This window comes from Vulpes lagopus, chromosome X (assembly GCF_018345385.1).
Source record: "Vulpes lagopus strain Blue_001 chromosome X, ASM1834538v1, whole genome shotgun sequence".
Taxonomy (NCBI): domain Eukaryota; kingdom Metazoa; phylum Chordata; class Mammalia; order Carnivora; family Canidae; genus Vulpes; species Vulpes lagopus.
Genome location: NC_054848.1, coordinates 88962107 through 88974694, shown reverse-complemented (window position 1 = coordinate 88974694; position 12588 = coordinate 88962107). Strand labels below are relative to the sequence as shown.

At 38.0% G+C, this 12588-nt stretch overlaps 1 protein-coding gene across 1 annotated transcript; it reads left to right on the top strand.

Moving 5' to 3' along the window:
- The first annotated feature begins 10969 nt into the window (after window positions 1–10969).
- On the top strand, window positions 10970–11725 carry LOC121482630 (glyceraldehyde-3-phosphate dehydrogenase-like). Its single transcript, XM_041740473.1, has 2 exons — window positions 10970–11333; window positions 11451–11725. Exons 1-2 carry the CDS (start codon window positions 10970–10972, stop codon window positions 11723–11725), a joined length of 639 nt encoding a protein of 212 aa, XP_041596407.1.
- Window positions 11726–12588: the final 863 nt, after the last annotated feature.

The window sequence follows — 12588 nt, the reverse complement described above, 5'->3', positions numbered from 1 at the left end:
AAGAAACTTCAAAAGAGGCTTATAAATAGTTATGACTGACTTTAGAAAACTGTTAACAAATATCGCATAGAGACTTAATGATTTTAAATGTTGCTGAAGTATTTGTAGGGATTTATGTTCATGTTCAAAGTGGTTAGCTTTTAATGCTTCGCTAATCAATATAGCTCCATACTATCAATAGCTCATAGCTGAAGACACAATATACATCTAGAGTGAGATTCATTCATTGTTAATAATAGTGGATGTACATCTGCATTTCACATAGATTCCAGAAAAATTTTTTTTTTTTTCAGAAAAATTTTTTTTTTTTTCAGAAAAATTTTAAAATACATCTTGGCCACCTTCCAATCAGATCTGTTTGTACTATCATCTTTACTCTGTTTACAATTAGTTAACAAGAAAAACATCAGAGACTAGAACTGTCAGCCCCATCTTTTCATGTTGGTTTGTGTTTACGTTTTAGTATCACCTATAAACAAAGTATGCTTAAACAAACAACCGGCCCATTGGAAACTGCATAATGTAACCCACAAAATAAGCACACAGAAATTGGAACTTGTGGCAATATGCCAAAAGTGACAGGGCACTACCACTTCTCCTCCGCGTAGTGAAATGCCCATGCTTCCCTGAAACAGGTCATGTACTCCATGGTATTTGACCATCTGATATGTAAGTCTAGTGAGGGCCTGTGTCAATCTATAAACACTAAATATCGGTACCCATTAGCTTTTTTGCTTTTACTTAAATATGTAATTTATTATTAACTTCCAGAACCCAAGTGATCTTCTTGAACGTTTGCTAGTGTGCATATATCCACCTTTTTTTAAAGTTTATTTTTTTAGTAATCTCTGCATGCAACGTGGGGCTCAAACTCATGACCCTGAGATCAAGAGTCACATGCTCTTCCAACTGAGCCAGCCAGGCACCCCATGCATGAATCCACTTTTAAGATCATGACTTTTAGAGCATGGATTTTCTCTGACAGATCAGGGTTTCTATCTCAGTTCCACCAGCTATGCGACTTCAGGCAGACACAATCTCACAAGTCTCATTTTTCTCATCTATAAAATGAAAATATTACAATGGTTATTTCACAGAGTTGTGAGAATTAAATGAGATAATGGGTGTAGAACAATTGCAATCAAACTCAGCATATAATTAATACATGGTATATTTTGTCCATTATTACCAGGATTATTTTTCTAGGCTCAGAATCTCCAGAAATGCATCATTGAGAAGGGAAAGGATATGCCTAGTAGGTAATAGAATTATCTCAGAGGACAGCTATTTAGGATGAGACTCTCTCCAAAACTGACCATGCTTAAGCAATCAGTGAGCTCACAGTGAATAAATCCATTGGTTCCTGGAGAGAATATTTTCACTACTGTTAACTTTCTGGGATATCATACATTTCTCTGGCCTGTTTATTGTCTGATTGGTGCTTCTCAGAGAGGTAAATTTATACCTGCTTGTTTAATCTTACTCTTCATCTATGCTTTCTATTTGAAACTACAGTTTTAAAGACTTGGCAAGGGTTAGGACACTAAGTAAATGAATTTCAGTCGTTTTTTTTCTATATGTCAATTTTAATCTATTGCACATTTTTTTCTTGATAAACTTTCTAGTTGTTTGCTCAGTAACACACAACACCAATGAAATTTGTGTTGCCCTTGCAATCTGATTTTTAAGTGCTAATATTTTTGTTGCCTATTTATGACTTTCCCCAGTGCATTTCAGCAAAAGTAACCCCAATGGAGGAAACACAACGCTTGATTTATACAAAATGCACATTAAATTGTTCTGCCATCCTATAGTTTGTTATTGTCAAATGCTGTGTATACTGTTTTTGCACCGCTGACGATTCATTGGGATTTAATCAGACAGAAGAGTGAACATCTTGCTCTTACGAATCGTTAAATTCATTTTGAAAACTAGTGAATTTGATCATGAGAGGGTAACCAGTTAATTTTTCCACTCTAAAACACCCACCTTACAAATCAGGGCTGCTATTTCTGTTCCTGCCTGGTCTCTAGGAGAGTCCTCAATGCTGATGTTTATCACCAATCCTGCCTCGGGTACCACTAAGTCACCATACAAATTTGTGGGGGGCTGGGAGTGGTGATAAAAAGTAACAAAAAAGAAACAATCAGAAACATTTTAGAGAAAACATCTCTTGAGAGAGCTAACCATTCAGGAATCACTAACCTGTTCAGAAAAAAATTGCCTACACTGGTTGAATATTCTCACCTCATGTTATTAACACAAAGTCTGTCGATCATCGATATCTGGATTGGCAAGAAGTCTCTTTAAAGAATTTAAACATCGGTGCCAACAAAGAGGGATTATGAGCCATCCATGAATTAAGAAGGATTTAAAGCAGGTTGTTTCCTTCTTGACACTGGAGTATAATATGAATTATCTGAAAGAAAAGCATGACAATTTTATAACAGGCAAATAAAATAGATAATTTTGGATCCGGCAGCATTTTAAGAGGCAGATCAGGCCTGCTTGGAATCCCATGGTAGTGGGCAGGGGGCGCATTTAAAGCAGCCTGGGGGCATTGAGCTTTATGTGGCTTCTAGGACACTGGTATGCGTCCCAAATCAAAGACCAGCCTTCCTTGTCTTAAACATTTACCTTAAACTGACCATTTGCCCTGGAAAGGGGGTGAAAAATAAGAGACTCATGACCCTTTATTTCACGATCCAAGACCAGGATCTAAGACTGAGTTTAACATTACATTCTGGGCTTGGAGGTTGACCTGGCTACTCATTCTGTAAATTGTCTCTAAAAGAAAATGTATTACAAATGCTAAGCCACCAGCTTACAAAGGAGCGTTGGAGTCCATGCATTTTCCTAGGCTGAAGACTACCTCAATTCCTATAACATGATCCTTTCTGGGAAGATATAAATAAACTCCTTGCTGGTATTCTAAAAGTGAATAATCAAAATTATTTTACCTATTAAAAAACTGTATCGAAGCCATTAAAGCCAAAATTGTTCTCTATCCTGCCTACTGAGATTTTCCAAGAGGTGTGTGAAGAGTGCTTGAATGTTCTTTGTAAATGTTTGGCCCACTGTGTCACGTTGTTAGTCACCTTGTTCTCCCGTTAATGAGTTGTAACCTGAGAGGCTGGGAGATTGAATCTGTCCCCATTCTGGGGACATGCTAAGAAAGCCCGCTGAGAGCCTCTGGTACTGTGTATCATTTTGATGTTTGAGGTAAAATATCAAAGTAAATTGGTTCCCCAAAGAAAGATATCAAATGCATACTAAAAAACTCTTGCCGTCTGCCATTCCCATCAAACTCCAAGCAACGCTGCAATAAAAGTGACTGATTTGTATTCTCTTGTATCATCTTGCGAATTCTCCCTCTCCACTCAGACCATCTGGTGGGTTTCTGCAGACAATAGCCTGCATGGTTACTGTGAATGGAGCATGGCCTGTTGGGGAAGAAAATCAATTATCAGTTGCTTTTTCTCTTTCTATTGGAGGCAGGGCTGCTCTGCTCCATTGAGGAAACCTTCCAGTAGATTGCGTTGCCGCTTTCATTGCGTTAAACTTTTTAGAAGACTTAACCTATCATGCCTCTGCTTTCCTTATGCAATTCTCTCCTCATTCCCACTGCTCCGTTTTGTCCCTCTTGTATCCTCCTGGGCAATATTTCTTCAATATTTTAGGTACTTTCTTGATTTCTTTTTGCCTAGAAACACTAAACCATGTGTTAACATTTTATCACAAACTTCTTTTTCCTCCTTTTAAGTAACAACTACAAGCGACTTTTCCCCATCCCACTCGCACACATCAAGTTTTGTTGGTTTTTATATGCGTGGTTAGTAAAGTCCTAATGACCAAAGTACGTTATCCCAATGGAGTCTTATATCACATTTTCTATGGTAATTCCCTTAGTTCACGACAAGAATGGATGTTTAACCAACTTGGTTTATGAAACTCCTGCTCTCTGTCAGTCTGTGCCTATGGTCTTTGATTGGGAGCTGGTACATTTCAGCAGAAGGGAGAAATTGAATGACTGGGAAACTTGGAGATGCTCTTGATTATTTTTTAGCAGGAAGCTTTCTGTTTCACAGCTAAATGTTTTTATCTCAGCCTGTACAGCTGCTTTCTCCCTTGACTTTAAAAAGAAAGGAATCCATGTTTAATAGGTATGATTCTTCCTTTGAAGATGATGAAGTTCTAGAACTACACAGTAGAAATGCTTGCACAACACTGCAGATATACTAAATACCATTGAATTGTATACTTTGAAACGGTGAATTTCATGTTATGTATATTTTGCTACAATGAAAAAAGGAAGAATCTGGGGGAACAGAACAGGACAAAAATTACAAAGACCAAGTCTCTCCTGGTGGCCTCCAACTGCCAACCTCTAGTCCTCCTTTCCCTAAGTGTATGATAATGCTTACTATGCTCTGTCAATCCAGAGATGCTTTTTCCTGCTTCTTTCAGGTCTGCTTTTCTGACTCAGGGCTATATATTGCTCAAATCAGATCTACCGTGTCTCCTCAACCTTGCCAATAATCATATAAATTCTCATTCTGTTTAAAGTGTAAGAACATACCTTCCCTTTGGATGATAATGTTTCTACTGAAATTGCTCTATCTTGCCCAGAAAGTGATCAGTATGGAACACGGTAGCAGAAACCAGGAGGATTGGCACACTGCATGATGTTGTTAAAGAAGCATGGGATTTGAAATCAAAGAATTTAACCCTACAACTTAGTATATGCCATGGTAAAAGTGAATTATCATGAGCCCCAATTTTTTGTCTGCAGAAAATGGGATGACATCTATTATCCCAGAGGGGAGTTGTGGCATTTAAAAATGAATATGTTTAAAATGGTATTACATACAAGACACACATTTGATACATATGAAGTCCATCTCCCGTATTGTCTAGCTCTGTCACTAATTAAATGTAGAATCATCACCAAGTCCTTGAAGCTTTTTAGCTTCCATTTCCTCTGAGTAAAACAAGACAGAAGAACAGTTGTTTACCAATAGACAAAAGATGTGTAGATCTTGAACAACAAATAGCTGCACCTCTCTAAAAGTCCTCTTGGTTATTTTCATTTTAAGTCATGCAGGACGCAGAAGTGTGCAGGCCACCACCCTTAACATTTCATGAAGAGCGGGTTCATTTATGTAATTTTGTTCTATTTTATAGACATACAACTGGCAATTTCCAAAATTCACACAAAATCATCTGCTATGATCTGGAATTATAAAAGGTAATCTTTCAAGCACATGTTTGTCCTACAAAGAGCAAACACTAAGAAACATGGAGCTTCTTTTTGTTTGTTTATAGATTTTTTTTAAAGATTTATATATTTATTTGAGGGAGAGATTGTGAGCCTGAGTGAGTGGGGGAGGGGCAGAGGGAGAGAATATTGAGCAGACTCCTCACTGAGCACACAGCCCAATCCCAAGACCCATGAGATCATGATCTGAGACAAAACCAAGAGTCCAATGCTTAATCAACTGAGCCAGCCAGGTGCCCCCACAAAGATGGAGCTTCTAAAAAGGTTTTGAATTTTTCTTGTTCAAATTAGCGTACATAACCTCATCACAAGGAGTCTTTCATCAAATTAGTTTACTCAATTTTTTTTGTGCCACTAGGTTGACAGCAAATGCACAATTTCATCATTTTGAAGTTCTTGGAATAAAAAGATAATGCAAGTTAAAACCAACTGTCTTTGATGTAAATATTTTTGTGCCACTAATATGTACTGGTTGCTTCTAATAAGTTATTTAAAAATTCACTCTTTTGTCTACTCAACCATTCACATGGAAAACTGAACCAACAAAAAATGTATTGAGCAAGTATGATTTGCCAGACATTGTGCTTCTCTGCCCTCGTGGACTTTGTGGTCTCATAGGGCACATAGATAGTAGAATGCCATACAGATTAATATAAATTACATTCTAAGATATGCCACAATTAAAGGTTCATTGTGCTATGAAACTGTATATTAAGGGGATAACTAACCTAAAGCCATGGGTGTCAAGAAAGGATTATTAAGTTTTCTTTTCATAGTGATGCACAGAAGTCTTCACTGAATTTTTATATTCTAAGTTAGATAATGGTACTGCTATCCATTTAGTCTCCTAAACTTGAATTTCTGAATCAGCATTGATTTTGCCTTCTTCCTAGACTTTGGCTACCTTCAACAAATCACTCTATCCTATCCTTCTTCTGAGCAGGATCTCATACATCTTAGCTTTTCTTTCCATTTCCATTGTTGCTTCTCATAATTATTAGCTGTTGCCCCTTTGTTGAACTATTAGCACAGTGGTCTGTTTTAGTGGGCCTGCTCAAACCCTTTCACTCTCCAATCCTTTCTAGACACTAAGGCCAGAGTAAACTTTATTATATCACCTTAGGGTTGACCTTCGCAATCTGTCTCTAACTCGATGATTTATTTTGACATGTGGAGCGGTTGAAATCCACTGTCTCAACACAGTTTTTTAATTTCCCTCTGCTTCCCTACACATACACAGGACTCCAACAGTTTCTTAAATATCATGTGCCTTTTCTGTTGCTTTGCATAGACTGTGTTGTTCTCTGCTTAAAATTCCCTCTCCTCCTCACTTGTCTGCTGATTACAATCCTTGTTTTTAAAGGTTTCCTTCCAGGCCACTTCCTCCGTTGTGCTTTGAGATTTCTCCCAAGTTGATTTCGTACTCTTCTCGAGCACTCCAGGAACATTTTGTTTATAGCATTTATGTGTTCTACTAGAATATCTTGTCTCCCTTACTAGACCATAATCACATAAAGGGTTTTTCTTAGATAATTTATACCCACTGCAATGCTTAATTTAGTTATTTGGGCAAAGCAGGTGGTACAGGATATATTTGCTGAGAAAATGAAACAAGTTTCACCATTCTGCAAAGAGTAAAATTGCCTGTGAATGTACTGCTATCAGGGCATCTCCCCCTTAACTACAAATGTTATTGAAGTATCCATTGGCAATCTATGTTTTCATAAATATAAACTTAGCTATAGATATTATATATGTAGAAATATGAACTCATATGGCTTCAATATATACTCTTTTCATGAATAGAAAATCTATAGTATATTTTGTCATTCACTTACTTTTATTTCAGTTTGACTTTTTTAAAAAGATTTTATTTATTTATTCATGAGAGACACACAGAGAGAGAGAGAGAGAGAGAGAGAGAGAGGCAGAGACAGAGGCAGAGGCAGAGAGAGAAACAGGCTCCATGCAGGAAGACCGATGTGGGACTCAATCCCGGGACTCCTGGATCATGCCTTGAGCCAAAGGCAGACGCTCAACCACTGAGCCACCCAGGTGTCCCTCACAATCTAACTTTTAACCCACCCATTTTCAGAGGCAATGCTGATTTATGATGCCATGCTGTGAATCACTGATAAAACAAGCATTGGAGCAGGAACTTCATGGCACTTCTTCAAGTAGCCTTTCCAAAGCTCACTTCAAAAGTTTTATTATCTTTAACTTGTTCTCATCCCGTGAATTCATTGACATTTGTGGACTAAAATAAGAAAGAAAGAAAGAAAGAAAGAAAGAAAGAAAGAAAGAAAGAAAGAAAGAAAGAAAGAAAGAGAGAAAGAAGAAAAGAAGGAACTGGTCCTGCTTTACAATTAGTGGAATGATTCTTAAAACTTCAAAAATATTTTGATTTATACAAAGACATATATCTCATTGACTGGATGAAATCAAGTACCTTTTAACAAACAGGTCCAAAAGCCAATTAGTTTCCAGGCATAAGACTTTTAAAGTAAAAGGTGTTCCAGATTATTATATAGAGATCATAGATTATATCTATTTTGCTATAGATTTATTATGTCCTAGAAGTGATCAGGGATTTCATGTTTTGTAGGATGAACATGAACTAACATGTAAATGTGTTTATTATTCCAGAGTCTATAAGAAGTATTACTAGCCTAGGAGTTCTGCTTTTGAATTGACACAGATTTAAATAAAAATGAAAAATAGTCCTTATAACATTGAAGCTCTCTGTATTGTAGTTCTCTGTTTTTTTTTTTCTTCAGATTACCAATAGTCTTTGTCATGAAGGATATATCCCTTTAGGGATTGTGAAATATGTAGCATGTCTCCTCTGGAACCCTCTTTCTGTCTCCCCTCCTTGATGTCTGTCATCCTGCTGTCATCCGATATACAAGGTCCTCTACTACAATAAACTTTTCCTTTCCTGCCCAGACTTAAACCACTCTGCCACATCAAAAATTATCCCATTTCTTCAGGAGTCATGCAGATAAAGGCTTCTCAACCTGTAACGTACCTGTGACTCACTGGTACCTTATTAAAATGCATATTCTCATTCAGTAGGACTGGGTTGGAGCTTGCCATTCTACATTTCTAACAAGCTCCTTAGTGATACACATGCTACTTTGGGGATGGCACTTAGAACATCAGAGTTTTAGGTAACAAAAAAATTTCAATCAACTTCACTTTTATGATCTAATAATGGCTTCAAAAGTTTTCCTCTGTTCAGAAAAATAAATGTACTTTTAAAAATAAACCTTCAGGAATCTACATGTAAATATGATACGGGATTTTTAAATACCATGGTAATATCCACAGGAAAAATATTTAGGGGATGATCATCACTGCATCTCTCAAATCATGCAAGAGTGGATGGATGCTTTGATTATAAAAACAGCAAGGCCTACTAATTACAAGACTTGGGAAGCAGATATTAATTTCCCCAATTTATAGGTGAGGAAACTGAGTTCTAATGATATTAATTAACTGGTCTGAGGTCATGAAGACTGTCATTGAAACAAAGAGTCTTTGAACACTGATTTTCTGCCTGGAAAAAAAAAATCTATGCTCTTTCTACAATGTAACTGTGCCTACCTGATAATTAAAGAAATATATCAGAGTCATAGGCTGAAAAATCCCTCAGGAGATTTAAGATTTTAAAAATTTTATCAGGTAGATGCAACTGGATTCTGGGGGAGAGAAAACAACATTTGTTCATTCATTTTGTAATAATACACACACGTACATAATATTAATAAAAGTAAAACTTTATATTCAAATAAATCTCTAAAATTTATATGCAGTAAAGTTGATCCAAAAAAGGTAGCAATGAACATTCCAAACGCATAGCTGAATTTAAGTAAATAACCTGCTAAAAGATTGTTTTGTTACTGTTTTTGGAATACTATGGATTTTTGTCCAACATTTAATTTCACCAGATTTTCTTATCAATCTGTAGAATTTCATTATTTATTTATTTAAAGCTGGACTACTCTTCTCTGAGTGTAATTTTAATATGCTCTCTACTGAATTCTTACAATATAATTTGAAATAAAATTCAAGGAACAATGATAACAGTAGGATTCCAAGTCCAATGTACTATAGGCTGATTTTAAAATAGAGTCCAGAATAATGGTCCCCATTATCAGCTTTAGGACTGAAAGAGACTAAGAAATAAATAAGATGTAATGGGAAGGAAAAAAGTCTAGTCCATTTTATGGCGCCATTCCTATTTCTCTGTATTCAGTCAGCCACGGTCATTTCTTAAGGAGGAATAAATAAAGGAAAACATAAGAACTGGCATCTTAAAAAAAAAAAAAGAACTGGCATCATAAAACACATATAAAATTCAGTAATAATCATAAGTAGGAATATTCTTTCAATTGAAATGACTGCAATTTTGTCAAAATAGGTTTTCTCTGAAGTCAAAAATACTCCTATTTTAAACCACTTTTCACATTCAGCCTGTTCTCCAAGAGTTATAGGGGAGACGTTAACAGGGAGTCTAGGGAACAACAGTTCCTTTCGACTTTATTATGTGACTTGAGTCAGGGTTTCCACCACATCTTCCCCACGTTCAGCTTATCTTCTCTTAGCCAGAGCAGGCTCTCACACAAAAATATTGAACTCTGTCAATCGTGTAGAACTTAACGGGTCTAAGGCATGATCCCATATTTTGCAGAGACTCTGCTTTCCAAATAATGGAAACGGTGGGCTCACCCTCATCCTGGCACTGAAGTGAAGATTGTGTGGGGCAGCTTCAGTTCCACCTCAGGCATAATTCACAATCCTGTGATGAGCTCATCTGCCATAATGGGTCTCTCTCCTCTTCTGGCCGCGACTAGCCCTGGTCGTCCTGTCTGGTTTCTCATTGCATTTGCTCACATCTTTGATTTCTCTAACTTGCAAGTGTGCTTGGTATGCTACACCACTGATTTTGGATCTCCAGGCCATGGGATGAAGATGAACAACCTCAAAAATTACCAGGCAGAATTTTAACTAAATTAGGTCTGCACGGGGAAAATAAATGACCTAAACTTGAGAAATAATACAGAGCAAATCCTAGGTTATTTCAGTCAAACAAAGTTACACATGCCATGTGACAATTTTTCATTATGCCAAAGTGATACAAGGAGTGTAACCAAATATGCCCCTTGCTAGTCTGAATACAAGTTCCCTAAAAGCCATAACATTTATTTGCAGTATTAGTAGTTAAGCATACATTTTATTTTCTTATGTTTGGGACTGAGTCAGAAAGGGTTCTTTTTTTTCTGTGAGAATGGTAAAATGAACACAACTCCTCATAAATGATCATGAAAGCAAGTAGAAAAGCCTACCAAACATACTCTCATGCTGTTGCATGGAATGTTTTACCTGAAACACATTAGCCTGTAACCGTGGCTTCTTAAACTATAAAAAGTAATGTATATAGTCATTTCATCAACATGGCAAATTGACCTAACACCAAACTCTGCTCTCGGGACATATGGATACTGAATAAAATACAGCTATTTTAATAATCATAATGATAGATAATCATAATATTTAATAATCATAATTTGTCTTGAAAGACAAATTCCCAGCTGACAGGAGTCTAAAAATAACTCAAGCTCTTGGATCCTCTCGTTCAACAGACAGCGGCATCTTCTGGTGCAGTGCCAGCCACATCCCCAAGACACCATGGTGAAGGTCAGAGTAAACGGATTTGGCATTGGGCTTTTACCTGTGGCAAAGTGGATGTTGTTACCATCAATGACCCCTTCATTAACCTCAATCAACTACATGGTCTGCATGTTCCAGTATGATTCCACACACAGCAAATTCAATGGCACAGTCAAGGCTAAGAACAGGAAACTTGTCATCAATGAAAAGCCCATCATCATCTTCCAGAAGCAAGATCCCACCAATATCAAATGGAGTGATGCTGGTGCTCAGTATGCTGTGGAGTCCACTGGGGTCCTCACCACCATGGAGAAGACTGGGGTTCACTTAAAGGGTAGGGCCAAGATGGTCATCATCTCTGCCCCTTCTGCTGAAGCCCCATGTTTGTAAGGGACGTGAACCATGAGAAGTATGACAACTCCCTCAGGATGGTCAACAATGCCTTCTGCACCATCGACTGCTTGGCCCCTCTGACTAAGGTCATACATGACAACTTTAGCATCATGGGCCACAGTCCATGCCATCACTGCCACACAAAAGAGCATGGACAGCCCCTCTGGGAAGCTGTGGCATGATATCCAGGGGTGCTGCCCAGGACATCATCCCTGTTTCTACTGGTGCTACCAAAGCTGCAGGCAAGGTCATCCTGAACTGAATGGGAAGCTCACTGGCATGGCCTTCCATGTCCCCACCCACAACGTATCAGTGGTGGATCTGACCTGCTACCTGGAGAAAGCTATAAAATATGATAACATCAAGAAGTTGGTGAAGTAGGCATCAAAAGGCCCCCTCAAGGGCATCCTGGGATACACTGAGGACCAGGTTGTCTCCTGCAACTTTAACAGTGACAGCCTTGGATGCTAGGGCCAGCATTGCCTTCAATAACTACTTTGTCAAGCTCATTTCCTGGCATGACAATGAAATGACATGACAATTTGGCTACAGAAACCATGTGGTGGACCTTATGGTCTACATGGCCTCCAAGGAGTAAGAGCGTCCTGGACCACCAGGTGCAGCAAAAGCAAGAGGAAAAGAGAGGCCCTCAGTTGCTAGGGAGTCCTTGCCCCAACTCATTCCCCAAACACTGAGAATCTCCCGGCCTTTACACAGTTTGCGTCCCAGAACCCCTGGAGAGGGGGGAGAGATTGGAGAGCCCTACCTTGTCATGTACCATTAACAAAGCATACTGTGTCCAGCCCCCCCCCCCCAAAAAAAGAACTCAAAACCAGAATGATAAGCAAATTAGCTAGTATTATGTGACCTAAGGGCTATCTGAATGACATATCTAACAAGCAGTCCAAAAGAAGAAGATAGAAAGTGATGAGAAACAGTAGTGAAAAGAGGGGAGAATTTAAGGAAGACACCAATACTCAGATCGAAAGAGCAAAGCTCCGAAGGTGATAAGTCAAATTACAGTGACATGCAGAAACAAGGTGGGAAAACTGTGGAATAACAAATGCAAAGGAAAAGATTACAAATAATCCGAGGAAAGATATATTCCCCCAATAAAATGGCAATCATAAAGACAGCATATCTCATATCACCAACACAGGCCAGAAGACAGTGGATATCATCCACAGCTGAAGGAAAATAACTGCCCACCTGGGGCCATTGAATATTCAAGAGTGAATGTGAAA